Here is a 26360-nt window from a genome sequence, read left to right as displayed (position 1 = left end):
TTTCTGACAAAGACAGTGTTATTGTTGTTGTTTTTTTAAATAACGAAACAGTAAACTTTACACGAAATTCTCATCTATAAGCCATCTCTAGAATTCAGTTTTTCTTGGTTAAAATTCATCAGAGGTTATTTAAGTAAGAACTTAGTCTGGAGGACTGAGATGTGGCCCAGCAGTTGCTGCTCTTGCAGAGGACAGGAGTCTGTGTCCCAGAACCTGTAATTCTAACGCCAGGGATTTTGTCGCCCTCCTCTGGCCTTCTTGGGCACTGCATCCATACGCACAAGCCTGTTCACATGGTTAAAAATAACAATAAAATCTTAAAATAAAGTAAAAACTTAGGAGAATTGTAGCTTGAAAAGCAACATGAAGTACAATTTTAATATTAAAGGAATCCAAGTGTGGTGGCACACATCTTTAATCCCAGAACTCCAGAGGGAGCTGGAGGCCAACCTGGTCTACAGATGGCATTTTGGGACAGCCAGGGCTACACAGAGAAACCCTGCCTCAAAAAAAAAAAAAAAAAAAAAAAAAAAAAAAAAAAAAAAAAAAAAAAAAAAAAAAAAAAAAAAGAAAGAAAGAAAGAAAACAAATAAAGAGAACGGGTACTGGGAACGTCGCTCAGTAGACTGCTTGCCTGGCATTCACAAAGCCCTGGGTTTCATTCCTAACATCCCATAATCCTAGCATGATGGCACACACCTGTATTCCCAGCATTTGGGAGGTGGAGGCAGGAGGATCAGAAGTTCAACATCATCCTTAGCTACACAGTGAGTTCAAGGCCAGGCTACACCACATGAGAGATAAAGAGGGAAGGAGCACAGAGAACTAACAATGTACACATGCATTACATGTGTGTGTGCAAACATGCTTGAATCTACAGCAATGTGAATGTTATTTCTAAAGCCTATATTAGCATAGATTAATGCTCTATAAGATTTCCAGTATGATGTTTTCACGTGTGTACCTGTTTCTTGGCTTTATTCATTCCGCACTGGTCTTTTTCCTTTCTTCCAACTCCTGTGGATCCCCTCTTTCCCAACTAATCCCTCCTGTGCAATGTGTGCATCTGTTTGTGTGCTCTGTGTGTGTATGTACATATGTGTATGTGCATGTGGCAGGGAATATGAGTGGTATGTGCTCTGTATGTGTTTATGTGCGTGTGATTGGTGTGTGTTGTGCATGACAGAGAGGGGTGTGTATATGGTATGTGTACATGTATTCTCTGTATATGTGTGAAAGAGATTGGAGTGTGTGTGCTTTGTATATATGTATAATGTAGAGTATGTATGTGCGCTGTGTAATATGTATGTGTTATGTGAATGTATGAATGTGGCGGTGCTGTGTTGTACGTGGTATGTGTATTATGTATGTGTGTGCATGTATTAATGTGGGGGAATTGTATATGTATGCATATGTGTGTGTTGTATGCTGTGGGGGGGGCGAATATGTGTGTGATATGTGCTGTGTGTAGGTAATAGGTGTATGGAGGATGCTTGGCATGTGCTATGTGTTGCATATGTTGTTGTAAGTGCGTGCATGTTCATGCCTGCATGTATGTGGTGTGTGTGTGTGTGTGTGTGTGTGTGTGAAAGTGTGTATGTGTGTGTGTGTTTGTGGTGTGTGTGTATGTGGTGTGTGTGTGGTATGTGTGGTGTGTGGTATGGTGTGGTATGTGTGTGTGTGTTTGTGTGTGTGTGTGTTTGTGGTGTGTGTGTGGTGTGTGTGGTATGTGGTGTGGTGTGTGTGTGAGAGTGTGTATGTGTGTGTGGTGTGTGTGTGTTTGTGTGTGTGTGTATATGTGGTGTGTGTGTGGTGTGTGGTGTGTGTGTGTTTGTGTGTTTGTGTGTGTGTGTATATGTGGTGTGTGTGTGGTGTGTGGTGTGTGTGTGTGTTTGTGTGTTTGTGTGTGTGTGTATATGTGGTGTGTGTGTGGTGTGTGGTGTGTGTGTGTGTTTGTGTGTTTGTGTGTGTGTGTATATGTGGTGTGTGTGTGGTGTGTGGTGTGGTGTGTGTGTGTTTGTGTGTGTATGTGGTGTGTGTGTGGTGTGTGTGGTGTGTGTGTGGTGTGTGTGAGAGTGTGTATGTGTGTGTGTGGTGTGTGTGTTTGTGTGTGTGTGTGTATGTGGTGTGTGTGTGTGTGTGTGTGTGTGTGTGTGTGTGTGTGTGTGTTTGGTAACCCAATACATTTAACTAGGGCCATTTATGGAATCATGGCACCGTATCAGTCCCTATAGCAGATAAACCTAAATATTCTGTTGCACATGGCATCTGGTACGCACACAACTGAAGATGCTGGTTTCACATGGAAATGCCTTAAGAAGCCCTTAAAATTGCTTGTGTTTCTCTAGCAGAGAATCCCTACCGGTCCCTGAAGGTCCGGGTGAGTCAGGATGACAACCTCTGGCCCTACTCACTACAGCCTGAGGAAGTGCTACACTTCGCCTTCCCAACAGACTCGCAGAGCTACAATGAGCTGGTGGGTGTCTTTCCTCTGTTGGGGAAGCAAACAGGATCACGTGGGTGTGGGCAGATTGCTAGCCAAGCTGGCTCCCAGTCTCTCCACTTACTGTGAGAGCCTCTGAAGGAGGCTCGTACCTGGGACTCTGTGAGTACCCACTGCTGTCTGCCCCGGGCCTACTGAAGCCACAGGTCCCCTGGAGGAGCTCCCAGTAACCTGAGCTGCTTCCCCGGCTGAAGCCCAGCCAGCATGGGCACTGGGGTGACTCCCAGTAGACCAGAAAGAAGGGAAGACAGGACAGAACATCCTCCTGGCCTGTGCCCAAATGAGACCCTGGCCTGGCAAATCGAAGACCAAGATGAGAGCAGCTGCTAGGTCTGGGCATGTGGCCCCAGACTCAGACGAGCTAACCCATCAGACGTGGGACCCCACCTCTCCACCCCCATCTCTTTCTTGAAGTATAACAATGCCTCCCTTTTCTTCCCTTATGGGTATGATGAGTCATAATCATAACAACAATAATAACAATAACAACAGCAACAACAATAATAAACAACTGTCGTAAATATGTCTGGGAAAATAGCATAAAGACCCAGGTTTGATCTTCAGAATCCAGGTGTAGAGAGGAAGAAGCCAAGCATGGTAGCCTTTGTAATCTTGTGCTGGGGAGGTAGTGACTGGCAGGCCCTTGGGGCTCACCGGTCAGCCATTGGTGAGTTCCCGGTAAAGGGAAATATCTTGTGTCAAGAAACAGAGTAGAGGGCTGGAGAGATGGCACAGCGGTTAAGAGCACTTGCTGCTCTTCCAGAGGATCCAAGTTTGATTCCCAGCAACCATGTAGGATATCTCACACCTACTTGTAACTTTAGTTCTGGCAAATCCAGTCTCCCCCTCTGGACTCACCTCCACATACACGTCATACGCTGACTCAGACACAGACACATACACAATGAAGTTAAAAAGCAACCTTTTGAAAAGTATAAACCAGTTCTGAGTAAAAATACATCCAAGGCCATTTTCTGTGTTCCACATCCAGGTGTATACATATGCACCTGCACATACATGAACCTGCACATATACCAACACACATATAACAATAATAAATAATGTAACGATGATAATAAAATAAACAGTAATAATTAAGAGAGTTAATCTTTACATGGCATTTACAAGTCATGTCTTAAGGGCTTTGGGTGCTAGACTTCATCAATTCTAAGATGCACACTTTTTTTTTAACATTTAGCAAATTTAAAATTGAGTTATCTCTTTCAAATGATGGCATGTTAGCAATCCACCATATTAAAGGCATGCTGATGCCTAACTGGAATAAAGTAAAGAATGATATCTGTTGGGTGCCAGAATGTACCTGGGCCTGCCCCAGGGTCTCTGGGTATCTGAGGCAGATGGCTGTGTGGAAAGCTCTTCCAAGGCCAGCACAGCGATGGAGCCTGGGTGGAGAAGTGTGACCACAGTGTTTTTGGTAAAGGACTTGGCTAAGCCCATGAGGATCTCTGAATCTCTCACTTTGACTTCAAACTGTCCTAGGAGGTAGACCAGAAGGTTGTGAGGCAGCTCCCTCAGACAAGACAACTCCTTTGCTGACCTCACCAGTTGCTACTTTGAACTCCCAAGAGTTCATGAGCTGTCCTTTAAGCCTGAGGGGACTCTGGAACTGATAGTATGAGAAAGTGGGGCAGTGTTATTAGATTTGTTTATACAATACAATCTGGGTAATCCAACAATGGCTACCTTATACCAGAGGGGCTGAGAACCTGGTAGCTGCTTGGTCCACAGGTCGCATCCCTCAGTGACCTGCCATTGAAGACCCTGGAGAGCCACTGGCCCTCAATCTGCAACAGAAACCCAAAGAAGCTGAGTTTTGATCTCAGCCAAGGAATGTAGCAGCAACGGCAGGAACAGGGTAGATAAGCTCACTGGTGAGCTGTGTAGGCAATGAGGCAAAAATCAAAGCTTCCTCCTCAGAATTCTGTCTGACGCTACCCACATTTCAGGTAGGTCTTCCCATTTCAAATAACCTGGTCAAGAGAATCCCTCATAGGTGTGCCCAGCAGCTTGGGTCTTAGTTGACTGGATTAACTACCACAGAAGGGCATGTTGCAGCCTATGTGACAGCCCATAAGATTCCCACACAAAGAGAATGAGAGGGTGGGAGCTGCCTTCATGCCCACAGCTCAGATAGCAACCAGGGCCACAGGAAGGACTGTTTTGAGCACAGAACTATTCAGGTAATGTTTCAAAACATGATGACAGCACACACACAGCTGTTTCTCTTCACAGATGTGTATCTGTCCTTTTATGGTTTTTCATTTTTGTTTCGTTTTCCCATGTAGGCTCTTGATGGCCTTGGACTAGTCCCAATTAAGTCTTCGGACATTCAAATCAAGCACAATTATCCCTTCTTCACTTTAAAGGTGAGACTTGCACAGAAGGTAAATGATCCAGGTTGCTTATAGGTTGCTTATAGCTATCAACTATCAATCATCCGGAAGGCACACATGCCACAGTGTGTGTGTGACCAGCGTGGGACAACTTTGGGGAGTTGGTTCTCTCCTTCTAGAGTATGAGTCTTAGAAATTGATCATCAGGCTTGATGGCAAAACATACTGAGCCATGTTACTGGTCCTCGGGTTTCTTATGAAGGAGCAAAATAGGCTTGAATTCGAATTGCATTATTTTGTTAGTATTGCTCAATCCTGGCTTATGCGGAGTGGCACACTGCTTTTCTCGATTATTTGGTGGTGTATTGAGCACACCTCAGGTTCTTTTTCTCTAAGGTAAATATGGAAACTCATTCTTTCCTGTGTATGCAGTACATATTATGGATATAGGAAGCTCTACATGTATTAGAAACCTCAAGACACTAGTTAGTCTTAACTTCTTTCATTTTTTCTCTTTTGGTTTTTCAAGAGAGGATTTCTCTGTGTAGCTTTGGTTGTCCTGAAACTCACTCAGTAGATCAGGCTGGCCTTGAATTCTAAATATCCACCTGTCTCTGCCTCCCAAACGCTGGGATTAAAGGCATGTACCACCACTGCCTGGATCTTTCTTGACGTGTAGGACCATTTGTGCTTTTAAAATTAAAAATATGTTTATGTATGTCTCCAGTGAAGCCATCTGGTATGAGAAAATAATTTGAATACTGATATGTGCCAAGACTCAGAATAAGGCTCAAGACTGGCCCTGTTAAGCAGCTGTTGTTGAGATGCTAGTCTTACCAAACAGTAATGGATTCTTGTGAGCCATTTTCTTTTTAAAGAAAAACAAATGTCTCTTCACTCTAAATAAGGTACTGATGACAGAACAAAGAAATTATTTCCCTCAGTCTAGCTTGAAGATCCAGAATGTTTATTGGAATTACTTACAGATACATGGGTGAAAGAATATGTATAGGAACATAGATGACTCAAAGGGGCCTGGGTCACAGAAACCTCACATTGTCATGGGTGAAGACTCAGTAAAGCTGCATCTCCGAAGCACCCTGCACAATTTGCAGGCAGCTCAGTTAATCAGAGAGTCTCCTCTCCCCAGGAACTGGTCACCTTGGAGAGGAGCTTTTTCTGTGAATCTTGTAAGTTTCAGGGACTTCTTGAGACTTGTGAGTTTCATTTACTACCTGAGTCTTAGTGGGCCTTCTTCCAGGAAGGGATGTTTCCATTTGAAGGAAGTAACTATACAAAACAGGTTTTTATTTATCACCAATATGCTGTCTTTTTTCATTTTCAGGTTCCACAGTTATATAAAATCAAGGGATATCACCCATTTTCTGTCAACAAGTCCTCAACAAATTACAGACTTCAGAAACTTGCACGACCACTGAAGCATGGTGCTGAGGTAATACATCTGAAAATTCAAGAACTGTTCTTACCACTCATGTCCTATCAAGACTAACAGGTTATTGAGTTGGAGGAATGGCTTAAGTGGGTAAGGGAATTTATTATTCTTGAAGAAAACTCTTGTTTGAGTCCCACCACCCATGTGGTAACTCACAACCATCCATAATCCCAGTTCCAGGGGATCCAACAGGCATACACACAGTGCGCGTACAGGCAGGCAGGCAGGCATTTGTTTACATAAAGTAAAATAAATAACTCTTTAATGAAAAAAGATTAGCAGGTCATTCTTGTTCCCTACACAGGATGAAGTCACCACCATCATAACCCTACCCAAGAAGAACACCGTACAGGTCTCAGAGAAGCCCTCCATCTTGAGTATGAAGCCACCTGAGGGCTTGGCCATGTCTGTAGAATATGACCCGCTGTATATTTTCGTAAGTTGGCAGATGCCCATGTTCTGTATCCCTTTATCTTAGCACTTTCATGAAAACACGAGCATGAGTTGGAAATGAGTTTTCTTTTTCTTGTTTTCGTTTTTAAATTAAGTTTTTCTTCACTGAATATCCGTGTTTACTCTTGTTACTTGTTTGTGCGTCCCCAAAGGAGTGGGGACAGGAGAGGACACTAGATCCTCTGGACTTGGAGTTGTTGTGCTTAGGAGCCATCCAACATGGATGCTTGGATTTGAACTCTTGTCTCCATAATAAAGCAAGAAGCACTCTCAACCCCTAAGTCCTTTTTTTAGACTCCACTTTTAAAAACAGTATCTCATCGCCCAGGGTGGGCTCAAGCATGATAACGCGCCAAGAGTGACCTTGAACTCCTAACCCTCTCGCCTGCCTCTATGTCCCAAGTACCAGGGCTGCTGGTGAGCTACACCACATCCATTTTCATGTGGTGCTGGGGATTGAACCTAGGGTTTGACACATGCTAGGCAACTGCTTTTCTAATGAGCTACACCACAGCCCTGGAATGTTTTTTCTCTTTGGCATCTCAAGTCAGCTGAGCACTCCTCACCCTTGCCTTCTGATTATGAATGGTGTGATATGGCAAACTGCTTCTTCCTCTCTGAAGTTGCTTTCCTTAGAGCATTTTTCCACAGCAACAGGAAAAGGAAAGAAGGCAGTCCCAGAAATGGCTTTTTCTCTCTCTAATCAGTTGGCTTATTTAATTATTACCCACACCTCCTCGCTGATAATGGCCAGAAGCAGTTTCAAACTGCAATTCCAGTGACATTTTCTTCCTCATGAGGTCAGCAAATTTAAATAGCGTCTAACACAGCCCTTAAACCAGAAAACACAGATCTGAAGCTGGCAGTGCTGGAGAGACGGGCCAACCTTAAGCTCTGCTCCTGGGCCCCAGTTTGCTAGAAAAGTTAACGCACATTCCCACTGTCAGTGCTAGGGGAGGAACAGCAGGCACCACTGACGCCTGTCCTGTGCCTGCTATGGACATTGGTGAACACCGTCAATCTCTTCCTCTCGTCCACAGAACCCCAGCCCAGGACTGTTTACTATGAAGCATCCTCTGACCTATGAAGAAACGCTGATAGATTACCATCTGTGCACTCACCCCAAGTACAAGTACACCCAGGAGCCCCACCAGGGGTCCAGCATTCCTCTTACCCAAAAGCAGTTTCTCCATCACACGGTAATGTCAGCCCCAGGCTTGGCAGAGCTGGCCTTGGACTGTGTGCAGGGGCAGGGAACAGGGGGAGTGGAGACAGCCGTGGAGACAGCCGGTCGCCTCAGGGCCACAGTCAGGAAGGCAGAGGGAGGGATGCTGGGGCTTTCTTCTTTGTATTCAGTCTGGGACCTCAGCCTGTGGGATAACACTGCTCACATCTAGGGTGGCTCTTCCCGCCTCAGTTAATTCAAGTTTTTAAAAAGCCTCAGAAACGTTCCCAGAGCCGTGCCTCCTAGGTGAGTCTAGAGGCTGTCAAGTTAACAGCGAATACTAGCTCTCAAAGCTAACTGCATCCTGACCGTGCACCAACTTTCCCCACAGGATATAATTCCTGGAATCATGAACTGGAAGAAGTTCCAGCCCCTGGTATTCTCCTCCATGTCTGAGTCCTCTAAGGAAAACACTCAGAGGTAAGCTGGGAAGCTGCTGGCCCCTTGGGTATGTTATGTTAGCGCCTTAGCATACAGAGGCAGGGAGACCCTGAGTCAAAGGCCAACAGTGACAAACCACACTTTCAAATCATGTTCGAAATGCGAGGGGCTTGCCTACCAAGGAGATACAATGACAGACAGCAGATTTTCATATTTTGAATCTATCTTAATCAAGACATGCCTTTTAAAAAGTAATGTAAATCCTGGCCAGTTGGCAGCACAGATAAAGACTTAACTGATCAGATAATTCTGCTGAATTATTCATAGTCTGGTTTTTTCCTTTATGGTTTATGGTGTGTGTGTGTGTGTGTGTGTGTGTGTGTGTGTATTCAGGTACACATGCTGATGTGTGACATGCTTATGGAGACCAGAAGGTGATTTTGAGTGTTCTTCATCAGAAACTGCGACTTTTTGCTTATTTTTAAATTTATTTCTTTATTTCCTTATTTCTTTCTTTCTTTCTTTCTTTCTTTCTTTATTTCAAAACAAGGTCTTTTATTAGTACCTGGAGCTAGCTGATTCTGCTAGGGTAGCCAGCCATATTACCACTGGAGTCTCCTGCCTTTGCTTCCTCCCCTCTGGAATTACAGTTGTTCATCACCAAACCCAGTCTTTTTAAGTGTGTTCTGGGACTGAAACTCAGCTTCTTGGGATCAAATTCAGGTCCACAAGCTTGCCCGGCAAGCACTTTATTGAGTCATTTCCTGGCCTTTGAGCAGTTATCTTCCTCTTTATGAGACAGGGGCTGGGATGAAAACGTCACTGGGATGTTGCAAATGGCTATATGAAGAAGTATCTAGGATCTGACTGACGCTTGCTTTTGAGAACTCATTTTCAACTGAGCGCACAAAACTGTGCATTTGTTCTCTTACCACTAGATGGCAGCACCAGCCCCCTAAACCAACTCCTACAGGAAAACTGGAATGACCGGTTTTCTAGTTTCATTTCTGTTGCTGTGATAAAATACCCTGACACAAAGCAGCTTAGGGAGGAAAGGGTTTGTTTGGATTGCAATTCCAGGTTACATTGTGTTACTGCAGGAAGGTCAGGGCAGAAACTTCAAGCACCATCAATCACATCCACAGCCAAGGGCAGACAGGATAGAATCCTTGCTCATTCAGGACCTGCTGCCTAAGGAATGGTGCCACCCACAATGGGCTGGGTCTTCCTATATCATTTAATAATCCCGACCTCCTTCATGCACACACGGGCAGACTCACAGACAAACCTGATATAGACCTGTATGGAAGCTGGTGCGTAACTAAGTAGTAAAGTTCTTGCGTGGCATCCTCACCCCTACAGTGAGTGGGAGGGTGGAAAACTGACTCATTTAATCAGCAAACTAGACTCTGCTGGTTCTGGGGTTGTGCCTGGATTCCAGCGCACCCACTGTTAGCATACATGGATTCCAAGTATTAAAAACTAGCCAATTCATTTTTCCAAAGTAATGTTCTTGCAACATCTCCCAAAACGATTGTTTTAGTGGGAAGTCAGGAGGTTGTCTTGTCGTGGAATAGCCATGCATTAAGCATTCCTGCCACGAATTTTGCCTTCCAGCTCCTGTGCCTGAATGCTCTGTTGGGCCAGCTTGTTCCAGATAAACTGCCATTATGTAATAGCTCAAAAATCAGGAGCAGGGCCCAGGCAGGGATGCAGCTCAGCAGGTCGAAAGTGTGTAACAAAGCCTTGGGCTCTCTTAGCATGGAGAGGTTGAAGCAGAAGAATCAGGAGTTCTAAGTCATCCTCAGCTACACACTGAGTTCAAGGCCAGCCTGGGCTACATGAGATTCTGTCTCAAAAGAAAAAAATAATCTTTATTTTTCTGTTATGTGTCTATACTGGTTGTTGGACTGAAGTTCACGCCATTGTTTCTAAAAGCAGTTATAAGTAATAATGGTAATTCTTTTTCTTAATTTTGTATGAATCCATCCAGGGTGCTATAGCAAAATGCTATAGTTTCCATGGGTTAAAAATAACACATATATCTCTCATAAGTCAAGCACCATAAGTCAAGATTTTGTCTAGTGAGGGCTTACTTCCTGGTTCACACACAAGGCCTTGTTTCCTATTCTTATTTATCTATGTGCATGTGTGCATGGTATGGGTGCACTCAGGGCACATCACATATGTGGAGAACAGAGGACAGCTTTCAGAAGTCTGTCCTGTCTTCTCACCACGTGAGTCCCAGGAACCAAACTCATGGCATCAGGCTTGGTGGCAGGAGCCATCTTGCTGGCCTAGAAGCCTTGCTTGTGGCCTCCCACGGAGAGACGGAGGAGTGAGGCATCTCTGTGGCTTCTTTTATGAAGGCTCTAATCCTAGCTGTGGGGCACTGCTCTTACAAATATTGTTAAGTCATGCAGTGTGGTTATTAAACATTTATTTATTCCAAATCATTTAAAATATTTTTACTTTTTTTTTTTTTTTTAATCTTGGAGGATGAGACATAGATCACAGTGCACATGTGGAGGTCAGGGGGAAGTTTCCAGAAGGCAGTTCTGGGCTCCCCAGCCTCTGGGTCATGGCCCTCCAGGCGGTGTCAGGGTGGACTCCCTCTCATGGCGTGGGTCTCAAACTGGACCAGTTAGTTGTTGGTTGGTTTCTCCCATAATTGCTGTGCCATTTTTACCCCGGCACATCTTGTGGGCAGGACAAATTGTAGGTTGAAAGTTATGTGGCCTCATTGCTTGTGCCTTCCTCCACAGAAGTGACTGGTACAGCCCTGTGATGCTACCCATAGATATCCCCTCCCCACTGGAGGACTTACCAGAAGAGGACAGATTGGAAACTACTGAGCGGTATGTTTCTGATTTTCTTTTTGGGTGGCTTTTGGTGTGTACGCTGTTACGTTTTCCTCACGAGGCTCTCTGAGGGATTGTGGAAGAGCGCACAGCACCCGAGTGTCTACCTGAGGGGAGCAGGTAAGGCTTACACCCAGCTGTGCCACCAGGAGATGAGATAGACGCTTACGTCGCAGTGCAGACATCCCTCAGCACACACACAAGAAGCCAGACTGGGGCCGGCGAGGTGGTTCAGCATTTCAGAGCACTGGCTGTCCTTGCAGAGGACCCAGGCCCATTCTCACATTCCACATGACACTGCATAACTCCCTGTAACTTCAGACTGGGGGGTCCAGTGCCACCTTCCAGCCTCTGTGGGCAATGGGCACACACGTGGCACACACCATGCATGTAATCAAATACTCATAACTGGAAGAAAAGAGGGGTGTGTGTGTGTGTGTGTGTGTGTGTGTGTGTGTGTGTGTGTGTGTGGTGCACATCTGTAACCCCAGCACAGCACTGAGGTCACAGAGACAATCAGATCCTCCTCCACACTCAGTCCCCACTCTCTCCAGCTGAAACCCAAGCAGTCAGAGTCCTGGTTTAACCAGCCAGCAACAGCTCACAGGTCAGCCAGCAACAGCCCATACACAAACCTGGCCCACCGCCTGTGTGTAAATAAAGTTTTGTTATAACCAACCACACCTCTTCATTTACATATTTTTCCATGCTTCCCTTGATGGTTAGCCTTGGTGGTAAACTTTGCAGGATCTAGAATTACGAAAGAGACAAACATCTGGGCACTTCTGTGAGGGACTTTGCAGATTGTGTTCACTGAGGTGGATGGCTAAATATGGATGGTGTCATTCAGTGTACTGGGGACCCAGGCTGCATAAGGGAGAGAGTGAGCTGAGCCCCAGCATCCACCTCTCTCTGCCACTGAGAGCAATGCCACGTGACCATCTGCATAAGCTCCTGCTGCACCACCTCTCCTACCATGATCCCTCACCCTTGATCTGTGAGGTGGAATCAGCCTAACCTTCCCTCAGTTGCGTCCATCTGAGGCATTCTGTCTCAGCAATCGTAAGTCAGTATTGAAGTCCTTTAGTGCCACGTGGCAAAGCTGAGGGGTTATAACTGAGAGCACAACCCACAGAGGCTTCAAAGAAAATGCCTGCTGCTCTCATGGTACCCAGACGCTCTCATCACTGTGGCAAAGCACCCAAAAGGAACACCTTCCAAGGGAAAGGGTTGGCTCTGGCTTCAGAGGTCCATCCCTGTTTGGCTAGATCCATTTCTTTGGGTGGGAGACAAAACAAACAGCATGGAGATAGGAGCCTGTGGCTCAGTGGCCAGAAAACTGAAAGAGAGAGAGAGAGAGAGAGAGAAGGGAGAGAGAGAGAGAGAGAGAGAGAGAGAAACAGACACAGAGACAGAGGCAGAGAGACAGAGACAGGGAGACAGAGACACAGAGACAGAGGCAGAGAGACAGAGACAGGGAGATAGAGACACAGAGATACAGAGAGAGACAGAGACGGGGGAACAGGAAGTGTCTGGGGATTGGACATCCTTCACAGACATGCCACCTGTGATCTGTTTCATCCAACAGCTCCCATGACCCATGACTGTCATAGAATCATTAATGAATTAACTCCCATGAATCATTAATGAATTAACTCCCATGAATCATTAATAAATTAACCCATTGATTAAGTCAGAGCCCCTTATGAACCAACACTTGAAAAATCCTCATGGCAGAATTCCACTGTGCCGGGAACTAAGCCTTCAACACTGGGCCTTTAGGGAGATAACCTCATAGTCTAGTACTAAGCCTGAATTAAATGCAACTGAAATAAGCTGGATCAGACTGGGTCCATGACTGCATAGGTAAAGTGACTGCCACATAAGCATGATGGCCTGAGTCCAGGTCCCCGGACCCCACATAAAAGCTGAGCACAGCAGTGCACATCTGAAATGGAAGTGTTGCTAATGCAAGGCGGACAGGAGAGTCACTAGGCTCTCACTGACCAGCTAGCCCGGGTGCACAGCGGTAATAGCAAGACAACATGCCCACACAACACAGAAGGCAAGGTTGTAAACTTGCATACATGACACTCACAGTACACACACACACACACACACACACACACACACATACACGCATGCACACATACACAGAGAGAGTGACAAAGAGACAACATACACACACACACACACATGCATGCACGCATGCACGCACACACAGGGAGAGAATGACAGAGAGACAGAGATGGACAGAGACAGAGAGAAAGCTTGAATTTCTTTCACTAAAGACTATTTAGAAATAGACTGTTCACAAGGTGACTCAAACACAGGAAGGCAAACATGTTCTCTGTCACATGCAGATCCTAACCCAGAGTGTATGCATATATACATGGAAGCTGGTGTGGGTAGGGGTAAAGCTTAAAAATCCGGAGGGGAAACACAGAGGAGAGCAATAGGTGATGCGGAAACAAGACAAGGCACATGGGACGTGCACAAGGAATTAATCCACAGTGGGGATGATACAGGGAGAATGCAGGGGTGACAGGAGGCAGGGGAGACAGGGAAGAGAACTGCAAAAGCACAGTTTGTTCTAAAATGCCATAATGGTACTTAACATCTTACATGATTTTTAAAAATAAATTTCAAAGAAATACACATTTGGTTCGCAGCAGCTGCAGGCTTTCTAGTTATCTGTGGCTTTAGCTCTCCTTTGGTCCCATTGTGCCCAGAGGACGTCATCAAATGAATCCCACCTTTTGAAATCGTTTGGACCTCTTTACTGGGGAAACGTGGGATAAAGGCGTGAGATTCAAGGGATAAACATTCTGGGTGCCCTTGAAAGGAGCCTGAAACCTGTGACCTCCCCCTTTTAAAAACAGTTCTTTATGAATATCTCCCCCCAGCATCGTCAGGGGGAGGCAGTTTGTCTGCCCTCTGCTTCTCTGGACTCGGCAGAAGCAGCCGGAGCTGACCCTGGAAAGCACCGGGAAATGCATGGCTCCCAAATGCTCTGATATTTCATCCTATTTTTATGCTGAGAAAGAAAAACCATTCCCATTCAGCATCTTATTCCTTTCCAGAGATCTCTGTGATCAGGATATAGAAGTCATGCTGACTCCAGAAATGATCCAAGTGGAATTCCCCATCCTGACCCACAGGGACTCCAAGAAGGAGAAGTAAGTGGGTGTTTCTGCCCGGGATAATATCTGTCAGAAGGAGGTCAGAAATGTCATAATGTCTGAATCGAAGTATGTCCAGTGTTGAAGGGGGCCTATCTCCAATGCTTCGAATATTCAGATGCACATCATCCTTTATACACCAGCACCTCCTTCAAATGCTTTAGCAAGGAAACCTTTAAAAACTGAATCCACGGGCTGGAGAGATGACTCAGTGGCTAAGCGTGCGTATGGCTCTTGAAGAGAACCAGAGTTCAGTTCCCAGAACCCACACCAGCTCAAAACTGCCTATTGATCCAATACCAACCAACACCTTTCTCTGGCCCTTTGGGCATTGTGTTCACAGACATGTGTGCGCGTGCACGCGCGCTCGCGCGCGCACACACACACACACACACACACACACACTTTGCTTAAAGAACAATAAAATATTTTTAAAACTTGCATTCAGATTTGGGGATGATCAGTCAGTAAATGTCCACTGGGCAAGTGTGAAGACCTGACTTTGATCCCCCAGAACCTACGGTTTGTCTTGTTTTGTTTTTCAAAGAGGCAAATTGGACATGGCAGGCATGTCTTTAATCCCAGCACTTGAGAGATAGAGGATCTGTGTGAGTTCAAGGCCACACCTGGTCTACATAGAACAGCCAGGGTCACATAGAGAGACCCTGTCTCAAAAAAAAAAAGTGAAAAAGAAATAAGGCACGATAATGTATGCCATGCCTGTAATCTCAGCACTTGGAGAGGCAGAGGCAGGAGGATTTCTGGGGCTGGCTGGCCAGCTTACCTGAATTAGTTAGCTCCAGGTTCAATAAGAGACCCTGCCTCAAAAAATAAGGCAAAGAGATTCTGCCCTCCAGCACACACATGCGCTCACGTGCACGCAGATATGCCCTCAGCACATCCACACGGTTGCACATAGCTACTGCTGACTGAGAATTGAGACTGTATCCTGTAGGATCTGTGTGGCTGGTTTCTCGTCACCCTCACAGTGGTGCAGGGTGACAAGGATGACCAGAGTAGGAGGTAGAGACTTCCATTCAGAATTCACCATGTAGCAAACTGAGTTGCTAAGACCCACATCCATGTCCAGTCCCTTAGGAGACGAAAGTTATCAACGGTTATTAAGCTACTGCTAAATATAACTACAACCTTTTTTCTATATTAAAGTGAAAATTTCCAGTCTTCATGGGACATCGGGTTGATTTGCATAGTTTTTAAAAAGTTTATTTGTGCGTATGAGTGTGGTGTGTGTGTGTGTGTGTGTGTGTGTGTGTGTGTGTGTGTGTGTGTGTTGGTTCTTTCCAATAAAGTGGGTCCTAGGAATCAAAACCCCATCCTAAGGCAGGGAAGTAACTGCCTTTACCCACTGAATTATCTCTCCAGCTTCTAAATTCTTTTAAAGTATATTTATTGATTGACTTTTGTATGCATGCATATGTATTTATTTATGGACCATCATGTACCATGGTAAACAGACATATGGAGGCCAGAGGATACTTGCCTCTCTCCTTCTATCATGCAGGTACCAGGGATGGAAGTCAGTTCATCAGCCTTAGGGTAGCGTTTATCCACAGAGCCATCTAGCCGGCCTGACTTTCATGTCTTATTATCTTGGTATATCTTTATTGTGTTTCCAATATCCAGGGATTTCAAAGACCCGACCCAGTTACCAGAGAAGGTGGGAGAAAAGGTACAGGAGGAGATGAAGAATCTGAGAAACAAAGCTCTCAACACATACCTGATTCTAGACTAAACCCCATGCTGTGCCCGTGGCTCCCCTCGCCTTCCAAGGTCACTGAGGTCCTCAGAGTCCACTTACATTCGAGCTACTTTTGCAATTAAAGTTTCTAGAGACAAGAATTAAAATGCGGATGCCCTGCTTTAAACTATGTTTTTCTTTTTGAAAATAAAAATATTCTGTTATGATGGCTGTGCTGGGGGATTCTTAGTGCAAGCCTTTGTGCAGAAATGAAGCCTTCTTGAACAAGCCAAGAGTCAACATGGCAAGGGCCAGTGGCCTGGGGCTGGAGAGAAGGCTCAGTCAGTAAAGTGCTTGCCTTACAAGCATGAAGACCTGAATTTGATCCTGAGAATCATGTAGAACACTAGTATAATGGTATATACTTCTAATCCCGATGCCGGTAGGTAAGAGACAGAGAAGGAGGACTCAGTGGCCAGCCTGTCTAGCCTACTTGGTGAATTCCAGACTAGTGAGGGACCTTGTCTGAAAAAACAATGTGGACAGAATCACAAGGAATCACACCAGAGGTTAGCCTCTAGCTTCTATACACATATGCATGCACACGCGCGCGCGCGCACACACACACACACACACACACACACACACACACACACACACACCAAGAGACTAATGCCTAAGCTCCTGTAGCGGAAAATCCACATTGGGGAGAACGCTGGCTCCCAGAGTAGCTGTGCTGGTAGCAGAACTGGGCTAGCACTGGCACTGGCCAATGTGAGACAACTAGAACTCGCAGATATACTTGGGAAGAGCTGGACAGTATCTGAAACTTACGGAACTCCCAGAAGCACATGGGGCATGGGAAGTCACTGTAGAGATGCCAGGAAACCTGGTTCTCAGGTCTTTAATTGTGTTTCTCAATGGGATTCCATTCATATGTGCAGGGGAGGGTGGTTGATAGGGTTTGGGTTCTGTCATGCACAAAATTATCCATTTGTGATTGGATGTTGTGGTGGTTTGAATATACTTGACCCAGGGAGTGGCACTATTTGTGGTCTTGTTGGAGAAAGTGTTACTATGGGTGTGGCTTTAATCCTGTGGGAACCAGTCTTCTCCTAGCGGCCTTCAGATGAAGATGTAGAACTCTCAGCTCCTCCTGCACCATGTCTGCCTGGATGTTGCCATGCTCCTGCGTTGATGACAATGGACTGAACCTCTGAACCTGTAAGCCAGCCCCAATTAAATGTTTTGCTTTATAAGAGTTGCCATGGTCATGGTGTCTGTTCACAGAAGTAAACCCTAACTGAGCCAGATGTATTCTTTTCCCTTCTCTCTCTCTCTCTGTGTGTGTGTGTGTGTGTGTGTGTGTGTGTGTGTGTGTGTGTGTATGTATGTATGTATGTATGATGCAATTGTTTTGTTGCTACAACAAAATACCTGTCAAAAATGACTTAAAGGAAGAAGGTTTCATTTGGGTTCATGGTTCCAGTGACTAAAGTCCACCATGGCAGGAAAGACATGCCATCAGGTGAGGACGGCACGGTGGCGGGAGCATGAGGCAGCTGGTTGCATGGCACCCACAGTCAGGAAGCAGGGAGAGGTAAACATTGGTGCTCAACTGTTGCAGTCTTCTTGGACCTGCTGTAAGGGTCCGAAAATCTCTGAAGGAAGACCCCAGACTCAGGTAGTATGAAAAGGCAAAGAGCATTTATTCTGCAGAAACAACTAGGATGCAGGGGTCAACCATTTTCTCAAAATGGTGGCCTGAAGTGGAAACTTCTAGTTTCTTTGGAAAGTGTGATGGTTTGCATATGCTTGGCCCGAAGAGTGGCACTATTAGAAGGTGTGTCCTTGTTGAAGGAAGTGTGTCACTGTGGGGTGGGCTTGGAGACCCTCCTCCCCTACGATGCTGAGGCTGTTTGTGGCTTTCTTTAGGTGACGATGTAGAACTCAGCTCCTCCTGCCCCACGCCTGCCTGGATCCTACCATGTTCCCTCCTTGATGATACTGGACTGAACCTCTGAACCTGTAAGCCAGCCCCAATTCAATGTTGTCCTTTATAAGACTTGCCTTGGTTATGGTGCCTGTTCACAGCAGTAAAACCCTAACTAAGACAGAAAGTTATGTCAAATGGCGTGTTGCTGGGTCACGCAGGTGAAAGGATAGGACACAAGATGAAGGAGTGTGAATATGGCTGCACAGACAGTGGAAGACAAGCACTGAACATTGGTTTGGTTTTGCTCCACCTCGCTATTCTTTGCTAATGACAGGCACGTACTGGTTCACCTTACATAGTGCTGTTGAACTCAGCTCATGGTAACACTGAAAGACCCACCCCATGAGTCTTAACTCAGAGTTGCAACAGGCTTGAACGAGCCCAGGCACGCCCAGATACCTAGGGCCGAGTCACCGTTAAAACTAACAGACCATAAAAGGAAAGGAATACAGAACAGACTAGGAGTACCGGATCTGGCAGGAAGGGATAAGTCCCTAGCCCCCCGACATTCAGGACGTCCCAGCCCGCATGTACTCTTACCATGTTACAACCTCATTCGAATATGATTCAAACCTGCCAATGTGTGTAGCTATACCTTATTACCTCATCTTGTGAAATAACCAATCATATGTGAACATGTCTATATGCCTCGTTTAAATCCACCAATCCCCGAAACTATGCATCTGCTTCTGTATGCCCGCTTCTGCTTCCCCAAACCCTATAAAAGCCCCATGCTGGAGCTGCTGGGCGCGCAAGTCCTCCGAAGAGACTGTGTGCCCGCAGGTACCTGTGTTTTCCAATAAACCCTCTTGCTGATTGCATCCGAGTGGCCTCGGCTCGGTCATTGGGCACTTGGGGGTCTCCTCCTGAGGGAAAAGTCCTCTCCGGAGGTCTTTTCATTTTGGGGGCTCGTCCGGGACCTGGAGATCCTCCACCCAGAGGTCACCGACCACCCACCAGGAGGTAAGCCGGCCGGCATCTGTCCTGTCTTGCCCTGTCTTGTCTTGTCTTGTCCTGTGCGCGTGTTCAGTTCCTCTCAGTTTTGGACTCAGATCTGGGTTTTGGTCGGAGGAGAAGGCCCAGGGCCTTCGGTGTCTCAGGGTTCAGGACCCTCAGCGCCTCCGTTTGGGCGGGTCAGAGAAGGAGCTGACGAGCTCGGACTTCTCCCCCCGCAGCCCTGGAAGACGTTCCAAGGGTGTCTGGAGCCCGGTTCTTTGGGGCTCAGCCCGTATCAGAGGGATACGTGGTTTTGGTTGGAGGAGAGGGTCCGGACCCTCGGCACCTCCATCTGACTCTTTGTTTTGGGCGCGTCTGTCTGTTATTTGTCTGATCGTTGGATTTGTCTGTCTAATTTGTGCCCTAATTTTCTTTGAAGCTACCATGAGACAATCGCTAACAACCCCCTTGAGTCTCACTCTAGACCATTGGAAGGACGTCCGAGACCGAGCACGTGATCAGTCGGTCGAGATCAAGAAAGGAAAATGGCAGACCCTCTGCACGTCCGAGTGGCCCACTTACGATGTGGGATGGCCGGTGAACGGCACTTTTAACAAGACCACTATTTTGCAGGTTAAGGACCTGATTTTCCGCCAGAAGCCGTACGGACACCCTGACCAGGTGGCCTACATTGTCACCTGGGAGAGCTTGGCATTTAGCCCTCCTCCTTGGGCAGAACCCTTTGTGGACCCGAATTGGCTTCCTGTTTCCCCTAAACCTGTTTCCCCAAGCCCACCTGACCCTTTGGTTGCCTCTTCCTCTCTCTATCCTGCTCTAACTAAGGAAGAGTCTCCCAAAGTCCCTCCCCCGAAACCTGTCCTCCCAGAGGACCCAAATTCCCCCCTTATAGATCTCCTCTTGGAAGAACCTCCTCCGTACCCTGTACCTACAGCCCCGCCAAGAGAAGAGGAAGTGGAGCCGCCTGCTAGACCTCGACTCGAGGAGGCCCCTTCCCCTGTGGCTGGAAGACTTCGGGGACGACGCGAGGTGGCGCCAGACTCCACCTCCCAGGCCTTTCCACTTAGACAAGGGGCTGGCAGCCAGATGCAATACTGGCCGTTCTCAGCGGCCGACATATATAACTGGAAACAACACAACCCCCTCTTTTCTAAGGATCCGGTGGCTCTCACCAACCTGATAGAATCTGTCTTGCTTACCCATCAGCCCACTTGGGATGATATACAGCAACTTTTACAGGCCCTCCTGACCTCTGAGGAGAAGCAGAGAGTGCTCTTAGAGGCCAGGAAACATGTTTTGGGGGACAATGGACGCCCCACCTTGCTCCCGGAAGAGATCGATGACGCATTCCCACTTACGAGACCTGATTGGGATTTCACCACGGCTGAAGGTAGGAGACACCTACGCCTTTATCGCCAGTTGCTCCTAGCGGGTCTCCGAGGGGTGGCACGACGCCCCACCAATTTGGCTCAGGTGAAACAAGTGGTACAAGAGGCTGCGGAGACTCCCTCAGCCTTCCTAGAGAGACTTAAGGAAGCTTATCGCATGTATACCCCTTATGATCCAGATGATCCAGGACAAATGACAAATGTCTCCATGTCCTTCATCTGGCAGGCAGCACCAGATATCAGGGCCAAGCTACAGAGACTAGAAAATTTACAAGGGTATACACTGCAGGATTTACTTAAGGAGGCAGAAAGAATTTATAACAAGAGAGAGACACAAGAAGAAAAGGAAGATAGAGTACGTAGAGAAAAGGATGAGAGAGACCGAAAAAGAAGCAGAGAGTTGAGTCGAATCTTGGCCGCCGTAGTTCAGGGTCAAGAGAAAAGGGGAGAGAGGGTGGGAGTTCGAAAGGGGCCAAAGCTAGATAAGGATCAATGTGCGTATTGCAAAGAAAGAGGACACTGGGCCAGAGATTGCCCTAAGAAACCCAGCGGGCTCCGAAGACCCCGCCCACAGACCTCCCTCTTGGCCCTAGATAAAGATTAAGGAGGTCAGGGCCAGGAGCCCCCCCCTGAGCCCAGGATAACTCTTGAAGTTGGGGGGCAGCCAGTCACCTTTCTGGTGGACACAGGAGCCCAGCACTCAGTCCTCACCCAGGCCCCTGGACAACTCAGCGACCGGACGGCCTGGGTACAAGGAGCCACTGGCAGCAAGAGATACCGTTGGACTACAGATCGACGGGTTCAGCTGGCTACTGGTAAGGTGACCCATTCCTTCTTACATGTTCCGGACTGCCCATACCCTCTGCTGGGCCGTGACTTGCTTACCAAATTAAAAGCTCAGATCCATTTTGAAGAAGGAGGGACCCGAGTAACCGGGCCCCGCGGTATTCCTCTTCAGATTTTAACCCTTCAGTTAGAAGATGAATATAGATTATATGAACCAGAACAGGACAAGCCAAAATCTCTAGAAATAGACTCTTGGGTCACGAAATTCCCACTGGCCTGGGCGGAGACTGGCGGGATGGGGTTGGCGCTCCAACAGCCTCCCCTAATTATCCAGTTAAAGGCCACCGCGACTCCTGTCTTCATTAAACAGTACCCCATGTCATGGGAAGCTTATCAGGGCATAAAGCCACATATCAGGAGGCTCTTAGACCAAGGCATCCAAGTCCCTTGCCGGTCACCCTGGAATACGCCTCTGCTACCTGTTAAGAAGCCCGGCACTGGAGACTATAGGCCGGTACAAGATTTGAGAGAGGTCAACAAAAGAGTAGAAGATATTCATCCAACTGTCCCAAACCCTTATAACCTACTCAGCACCCTGCCTCCCACCCATACTTGGTATACGGTCTTAGATCTGAAGGATGCTTTCTTCTGCCTCCGGCTGAGCCCAGAAAGCCAGCCCTTATTTGCTTTTGAGTGGAAAGACTCTGAAATGGGGCTTTCGGGACAGTTGACTTGGACAAGGTTACCACAGGGTTTCAAAAACAGCCCAACGCTCTTTGATGAGGCCTTACACCGGGACTTGGCTGACTTTCGAGTCCAGCATCCCACTCTTATACTTCTTCAGTTTGTTGATGACCTTCTTCTAGGGGCCACTTCTGAGATAGCATGCCACCAGGGAACAGAATCCCTCTTGCAGACTTTGGGGTGATTGGGCTATCGAGCTTCTGCCAGAAAGGCTCAAATTTGCCAGACCCAGGTTACTTATTTAGGCTATCAACTAAGGGATGGACAGCGATGGCTGACTCCGGCTAGGAAACAGACCGTGGCCAACATCCCAGCCCCAAGAAATGGCCGACAGCTACGGGAATTCCTAGGAACGGCGGGATTCTGCCACCTCTGGATTCCTGGGTTTGCCGAGATGGCAGCCCCCTTGTACCCTCTCACTAAACAGGGGGTGCTCTTCCAGTGGGGGGCAGAACAACAGGAGGCATTTGATAACATTAAACGGGCCTTGCTGTCCTCCCCTGCCTTGGGTCTCCCAGACATCACCAAGCCCTTTGAACTATTTGTGGATGAGAAGCAAGGGTATGCTAAAGGGGTCCTAACACAAAGACTGGGACCCTGGAAGCGCCCGGTAGCCTACCTGTCTAAGAAATTAGACCCTGTGGCCTCCGGTTGGCCACCATGCCTGAGAATGGTGGCAGCCATTGCCGTCCTAACTAAAGACGCTGGGAAGTTGACCTTGGGGCAGCCACTCACCATCCTGGCACCCCATGCAGTGGAGGCTTTGATAAAACAGCCCCCCGACCGCTGGCTCTCTAATTCCCGCATGACCCACTACCAAGCCTTGCTATTGGATGCGGAACGGGTCCAGTTTGGGCCCGTGGTCGCTCTCAACCCAGCCACTCTGCTTCCTTTGCCAGAGGAGGCAGAACAGCACGACTGTCTGCAGATCCTTGCAGAAGTACATGGAACCAGACCAGACCTATCGGACCGACCTCTCCAGGATGCTGACCATACGTGGTACACCGATGGTAGCAGCTACTTGGTGAACGGGGAACGGAAAGCTGGAGCCGCGGTCACTACGGAGGACAAAGTGATCTGGGCAAGTGCCTTGCCTGTTGGTACCTCCGCACAGCGGGCTGAACTCATTGCCTTAACCCAGGCGCTCAAAATGGCAGAAGGTAAGAGGCTGAATGTATATACAGACAGCCGCTACGCCTTTGCTACAGCACACATCCATGGAGAGATCTACCGGAGAAGAGGGCTGCTCACATCTGAGGGTAAGGACATTAAGAACAAGACTGAAATTCTGGCCCTCCTGGCAGCTCTGTTCCTACCAAAAAGACTGAGCATTATACATTGCCCAGGGCATCAGAAGGGACACAGCCCCGAGGCACTGGGAAATCGGCTAGCTGATGTCTCAGCGCGTGAGGCCGCCATGGGCACCCAAGTTCTGTCCTTAAAAGACCAAGATCAACCCACGTCTCCACAGCCGGAACAGACCGGTTGGCTCTACACCACGGAGGACACAAAGCTCCTACAGAAAATGGGGGCCGTTTGGTGCCCACAACTAAAACGGTGGGTCTACACAGGGAAAACAGTTATGCCTACAAAAATGACCTTTGAATTAATCTCCTACCTACATAAATTAACACACCTGGGACTCAAGAAGATGAAGACCCTCTTAAGACAAGAAGAGATTGACACCTACCTCCTGGGACGAGATTAGGCCTTGAGGGAGGTGACTGAAAGCTGCAGGGCCTGTGCTCAGGTAAACCCAGGAAAAGCTAAAATTGGACAAGGAGTCCGTCCCCGAGGACATCGGCCTGGTACCCACTGGGAAATTGACTTCACTGAAATCAAGCCTGGTATGTACGGACACAAATACCTCTTAGTGTTCATAGATACCTTCTCCGGATGGGTAGAGGCTTTCCCCACGAAACATGAAATGGCCAAGGTAGTGACCAAGAAGCTCCTCGAAGAAATCTTCCCCAGGTATGGAATGCCCCAAGTATTGGGGTCAGATAACGGGCCCGCTTTCGTCTCCCAGGTAAGTCAGTTGGTGGCCAAGTTATTGGGGATTGATTGGAAGTTACGTTGTGCTTATAGACCCCAAAGTTCAGGACAGGTAGAGCGCATGAATAGAACAATTAAGGAGACTTTATCTAAATTAACGCTTGCAACTGGCTCAAAGGATTGGGTGTCCCTACTACCCCTAGTCCTATACCGGGCCCGGAATACACCGGGCTCCCATGGCCTGACTCCCTTTGAAATAGTATACGGGACCCCACCCCCATTTATCAATTTCTTTGATTCAAACATCGCTGAATTCGCTAATAGCCCTTCCTTGGCAGCACATCTTCAGGCCCTACAAATCGTGCAGAGAGACATCTGGAAACCTCTAGCCGCGGCCTACCAAGACAGGCTTGAACAACCGACGGTGCCGCACCCGTTCCAGATCGGAGACACCGTGTGGGTGCGCAGACATCAGACCAAGAATCTCGAGCCTCGGTGGAAAGGACCCTATACAGTTCTCCTGACTACCCCGACAGCCTTGAAGGTAGACGGAATTGTGGCTTGGATCCACGCATCTCATGCCAAGGCAGCCCGACCTGAGGAAACGGCAGATCACAACATCGCGCCCCAGACATGGAAGGCTCAACGCACTCAAAACCCCCTAAAGCTAAGATTTTCACGTTGTTGCTCTTAACTGTCTTATGGACTAGGGGTGGGGCGAGTCTGGGGGCTAGCCCTCACCAGGTATATAATATGTCCTGGATAATAACTAATTTAGAGACGGGCTGGTCTCAAGTCCTAGCTAATGGTAAGCATGCTGAAGGAACCTGGTGGCCCCCTTTGACTTTCGACCTTTGTCAACTGGCTAAGGACTCCTGGGAGCATACTGAGCAGACTCCCCACAACTCATACCCACCCTGCAGACACTCTGATTGGTATACTTGTCCCGGAGGTAAGAGGACACGGGAGTGTGGAGGTCCTGAGACCTTCTACTGCGCTAAGTGGGGGTGTGAGACTTACACTCGAGGATGGTGGGGGACCAAGAAGGGGGACTTAGTGGCCTTCTCCCCTGAGACTCCAGGCGAATCTCGAATTACAATAGAATTCACGGATCAAGGTAAAAACATAGATTGGAAGGTGGGGCGTAGGTGGGGGATACGGTTGTATACCCCTGGCCAAACTAACCCAGGACTCCTGTTCTCCCTCCAACTGGTGAGAGAACGGGTCACACAAGAGATTGGTCCAAACCCAGTCCTCATGGATCAAAAGCCCCCTTCCCGACCAGCACCGGCACTGCCCCCGGTCGGACTCCCACTATGGCTAAACACCACTCAGAACTCCGGGGATATCTTGACAACTCCCTCCCCGACTAGGGACCCTTCCACACCGGCCCCTCAGCTGCTAGGAACGGGAGACCGGCTAATCAACTTAGTGACCGGGGCATACTTGGCACTCAATTATTCAGAACCTGACAAGACCCAAGAATGCTGGCTGTGCCTGGTCTCTAGCCCGCCCTATTATGAGGGTGTGGCAGTCATGGGGAATTATACTAATCAGACTACGGCCCCGGCCAGCTGCACAACCCTCCCTAGCCATAGGCTGACGTTGCCGGAAGTCTCAGGACAGGGACTCTGTATAGGGACCATACCCCCCACTCACCAGGTCCTCTGCGCTATCACCGAGAGGATCCCCACTGGAAGCTACTACCTAGCAGCTCCTACAGGCACCTATTGGGCCTGTAACACTGGATTGACACCTTGTATCTCCGCCGCAATCCTCCGCAGATCCTCAGACTACTGTGTACTGGTAGAAATTTGGCCTAAGGTCACCTACCATGGGCCCGAGTACATATACTCACATTTTGAGGGGCTGACTCGATTCAGGCGAGAACCCATCACCATGACCCTAGCTCTACTCTTGGGAGGAATCACCTTAGGAGGAATGGCTGCAGGTATAGGGACGGGGACCACCGCCCTCATCGAGACGGGTCACTTTTCGTCAGCTACAAGCAGCCATGAATGCAGATCTAAAAGCTATCGAGGAATCCATGAGTGCATTAGAAAAGTCCTTAACATCTTTGTCTGAAGTAGTCTTACAAAATAGGAGAGGGCTAGACATGCTGTTCCTTCGCGAAGGAGGGCTATGTGCTGCTCTAAAAGAAGAATGTTGTTTCTATGCAGACCATACAGGATTAGTGAGAGATAACATGGCTAAGCTCCGAGAACGCTTGGCCCAGAGACAGAAGCTGTTTGATTCCCAACAAGGCTGGTTCGAGGGGTGGTTTAACCGATCCCCTTGGTTTGCTACCCTGGTGTCCACCTTGATGGGACCCTTAATCATCCTCCTCCTAATCCTCCTCTTTGGCCCCTGCATTCTAAACAGATTG

At 47.7% G+C, this 26360-nt stretch overlaps 2 protein-coding genes across 4 annotated transcripts in view; both read left to right on the top strand.

Moving 5' to 3' along the window:
- Positions 1–16342, top strand: part of Cfap221 (cilia and flagella associated protein 221) — a 70554-nt gene extending 54212 nt beyond the window's left edge. Inside the window, 9 exon segments of one of the 3 annotated variants that reach the window (NM_001429616.1) lie at positions 2349–2476; positions 4810–4890; positions 6203–6310; positions 6615–6746; positions 7804–7962; positions 8320–8408; positions 11135–11227; positions 14314–14409; positions 16057–16342. In NM_001429616.1, coding sequence (NP_001416545.1) covers positions 2349–2476; positions 4810–4890; positions 6203–6310; positions 6615–6746; positions 7804–7962; positions 8320–8408; positions 11135–11227; positions 14314–14409; positions 16057–16165 — 995 coding nt within the window. In that variant the 3' untranslated portion in view covers positions 16166–16342. 3 annotated transcript variants of the gene reach the window in all.
- Positions 16343–19487: 3145 nt separating this feature from the next.
- On the top strand, positions 19488–26121 carry LOC148001577 (uncharacterized). Its single transcript, XM_087581921.1, is given in 2 exon segments — positions 19488–24008; positions 24313–26121. Coding segments are annotated over 2 exon segments (4572 nt in total). The 3' UTR covers positions 24364–26121.
- The last annotated feature ends 239 nt before the right edge of the window (positions 26122–26360 follow it).

This window comes from Rattus norvegicus, chromosome 13, assembly GCF_021556685.1.
Source record: "Rattus norvegicus strain SHRSP/BbbUtx chromosome 13, alternate assembly SHRSP_T2T, whole genome shotgun sequence".
Classification (NCBI taxonomy): Eukaryota; Metazoa; Chordata; class Mammalia; order Rodentia; family Muridae; genus Rattus; species Rattus norvegicus.
The sequence above is the reverse complement of the archived record's forward strand: the minus strand, read 5'-3'. Positions and strand labels throughout refer to the sequence as shown.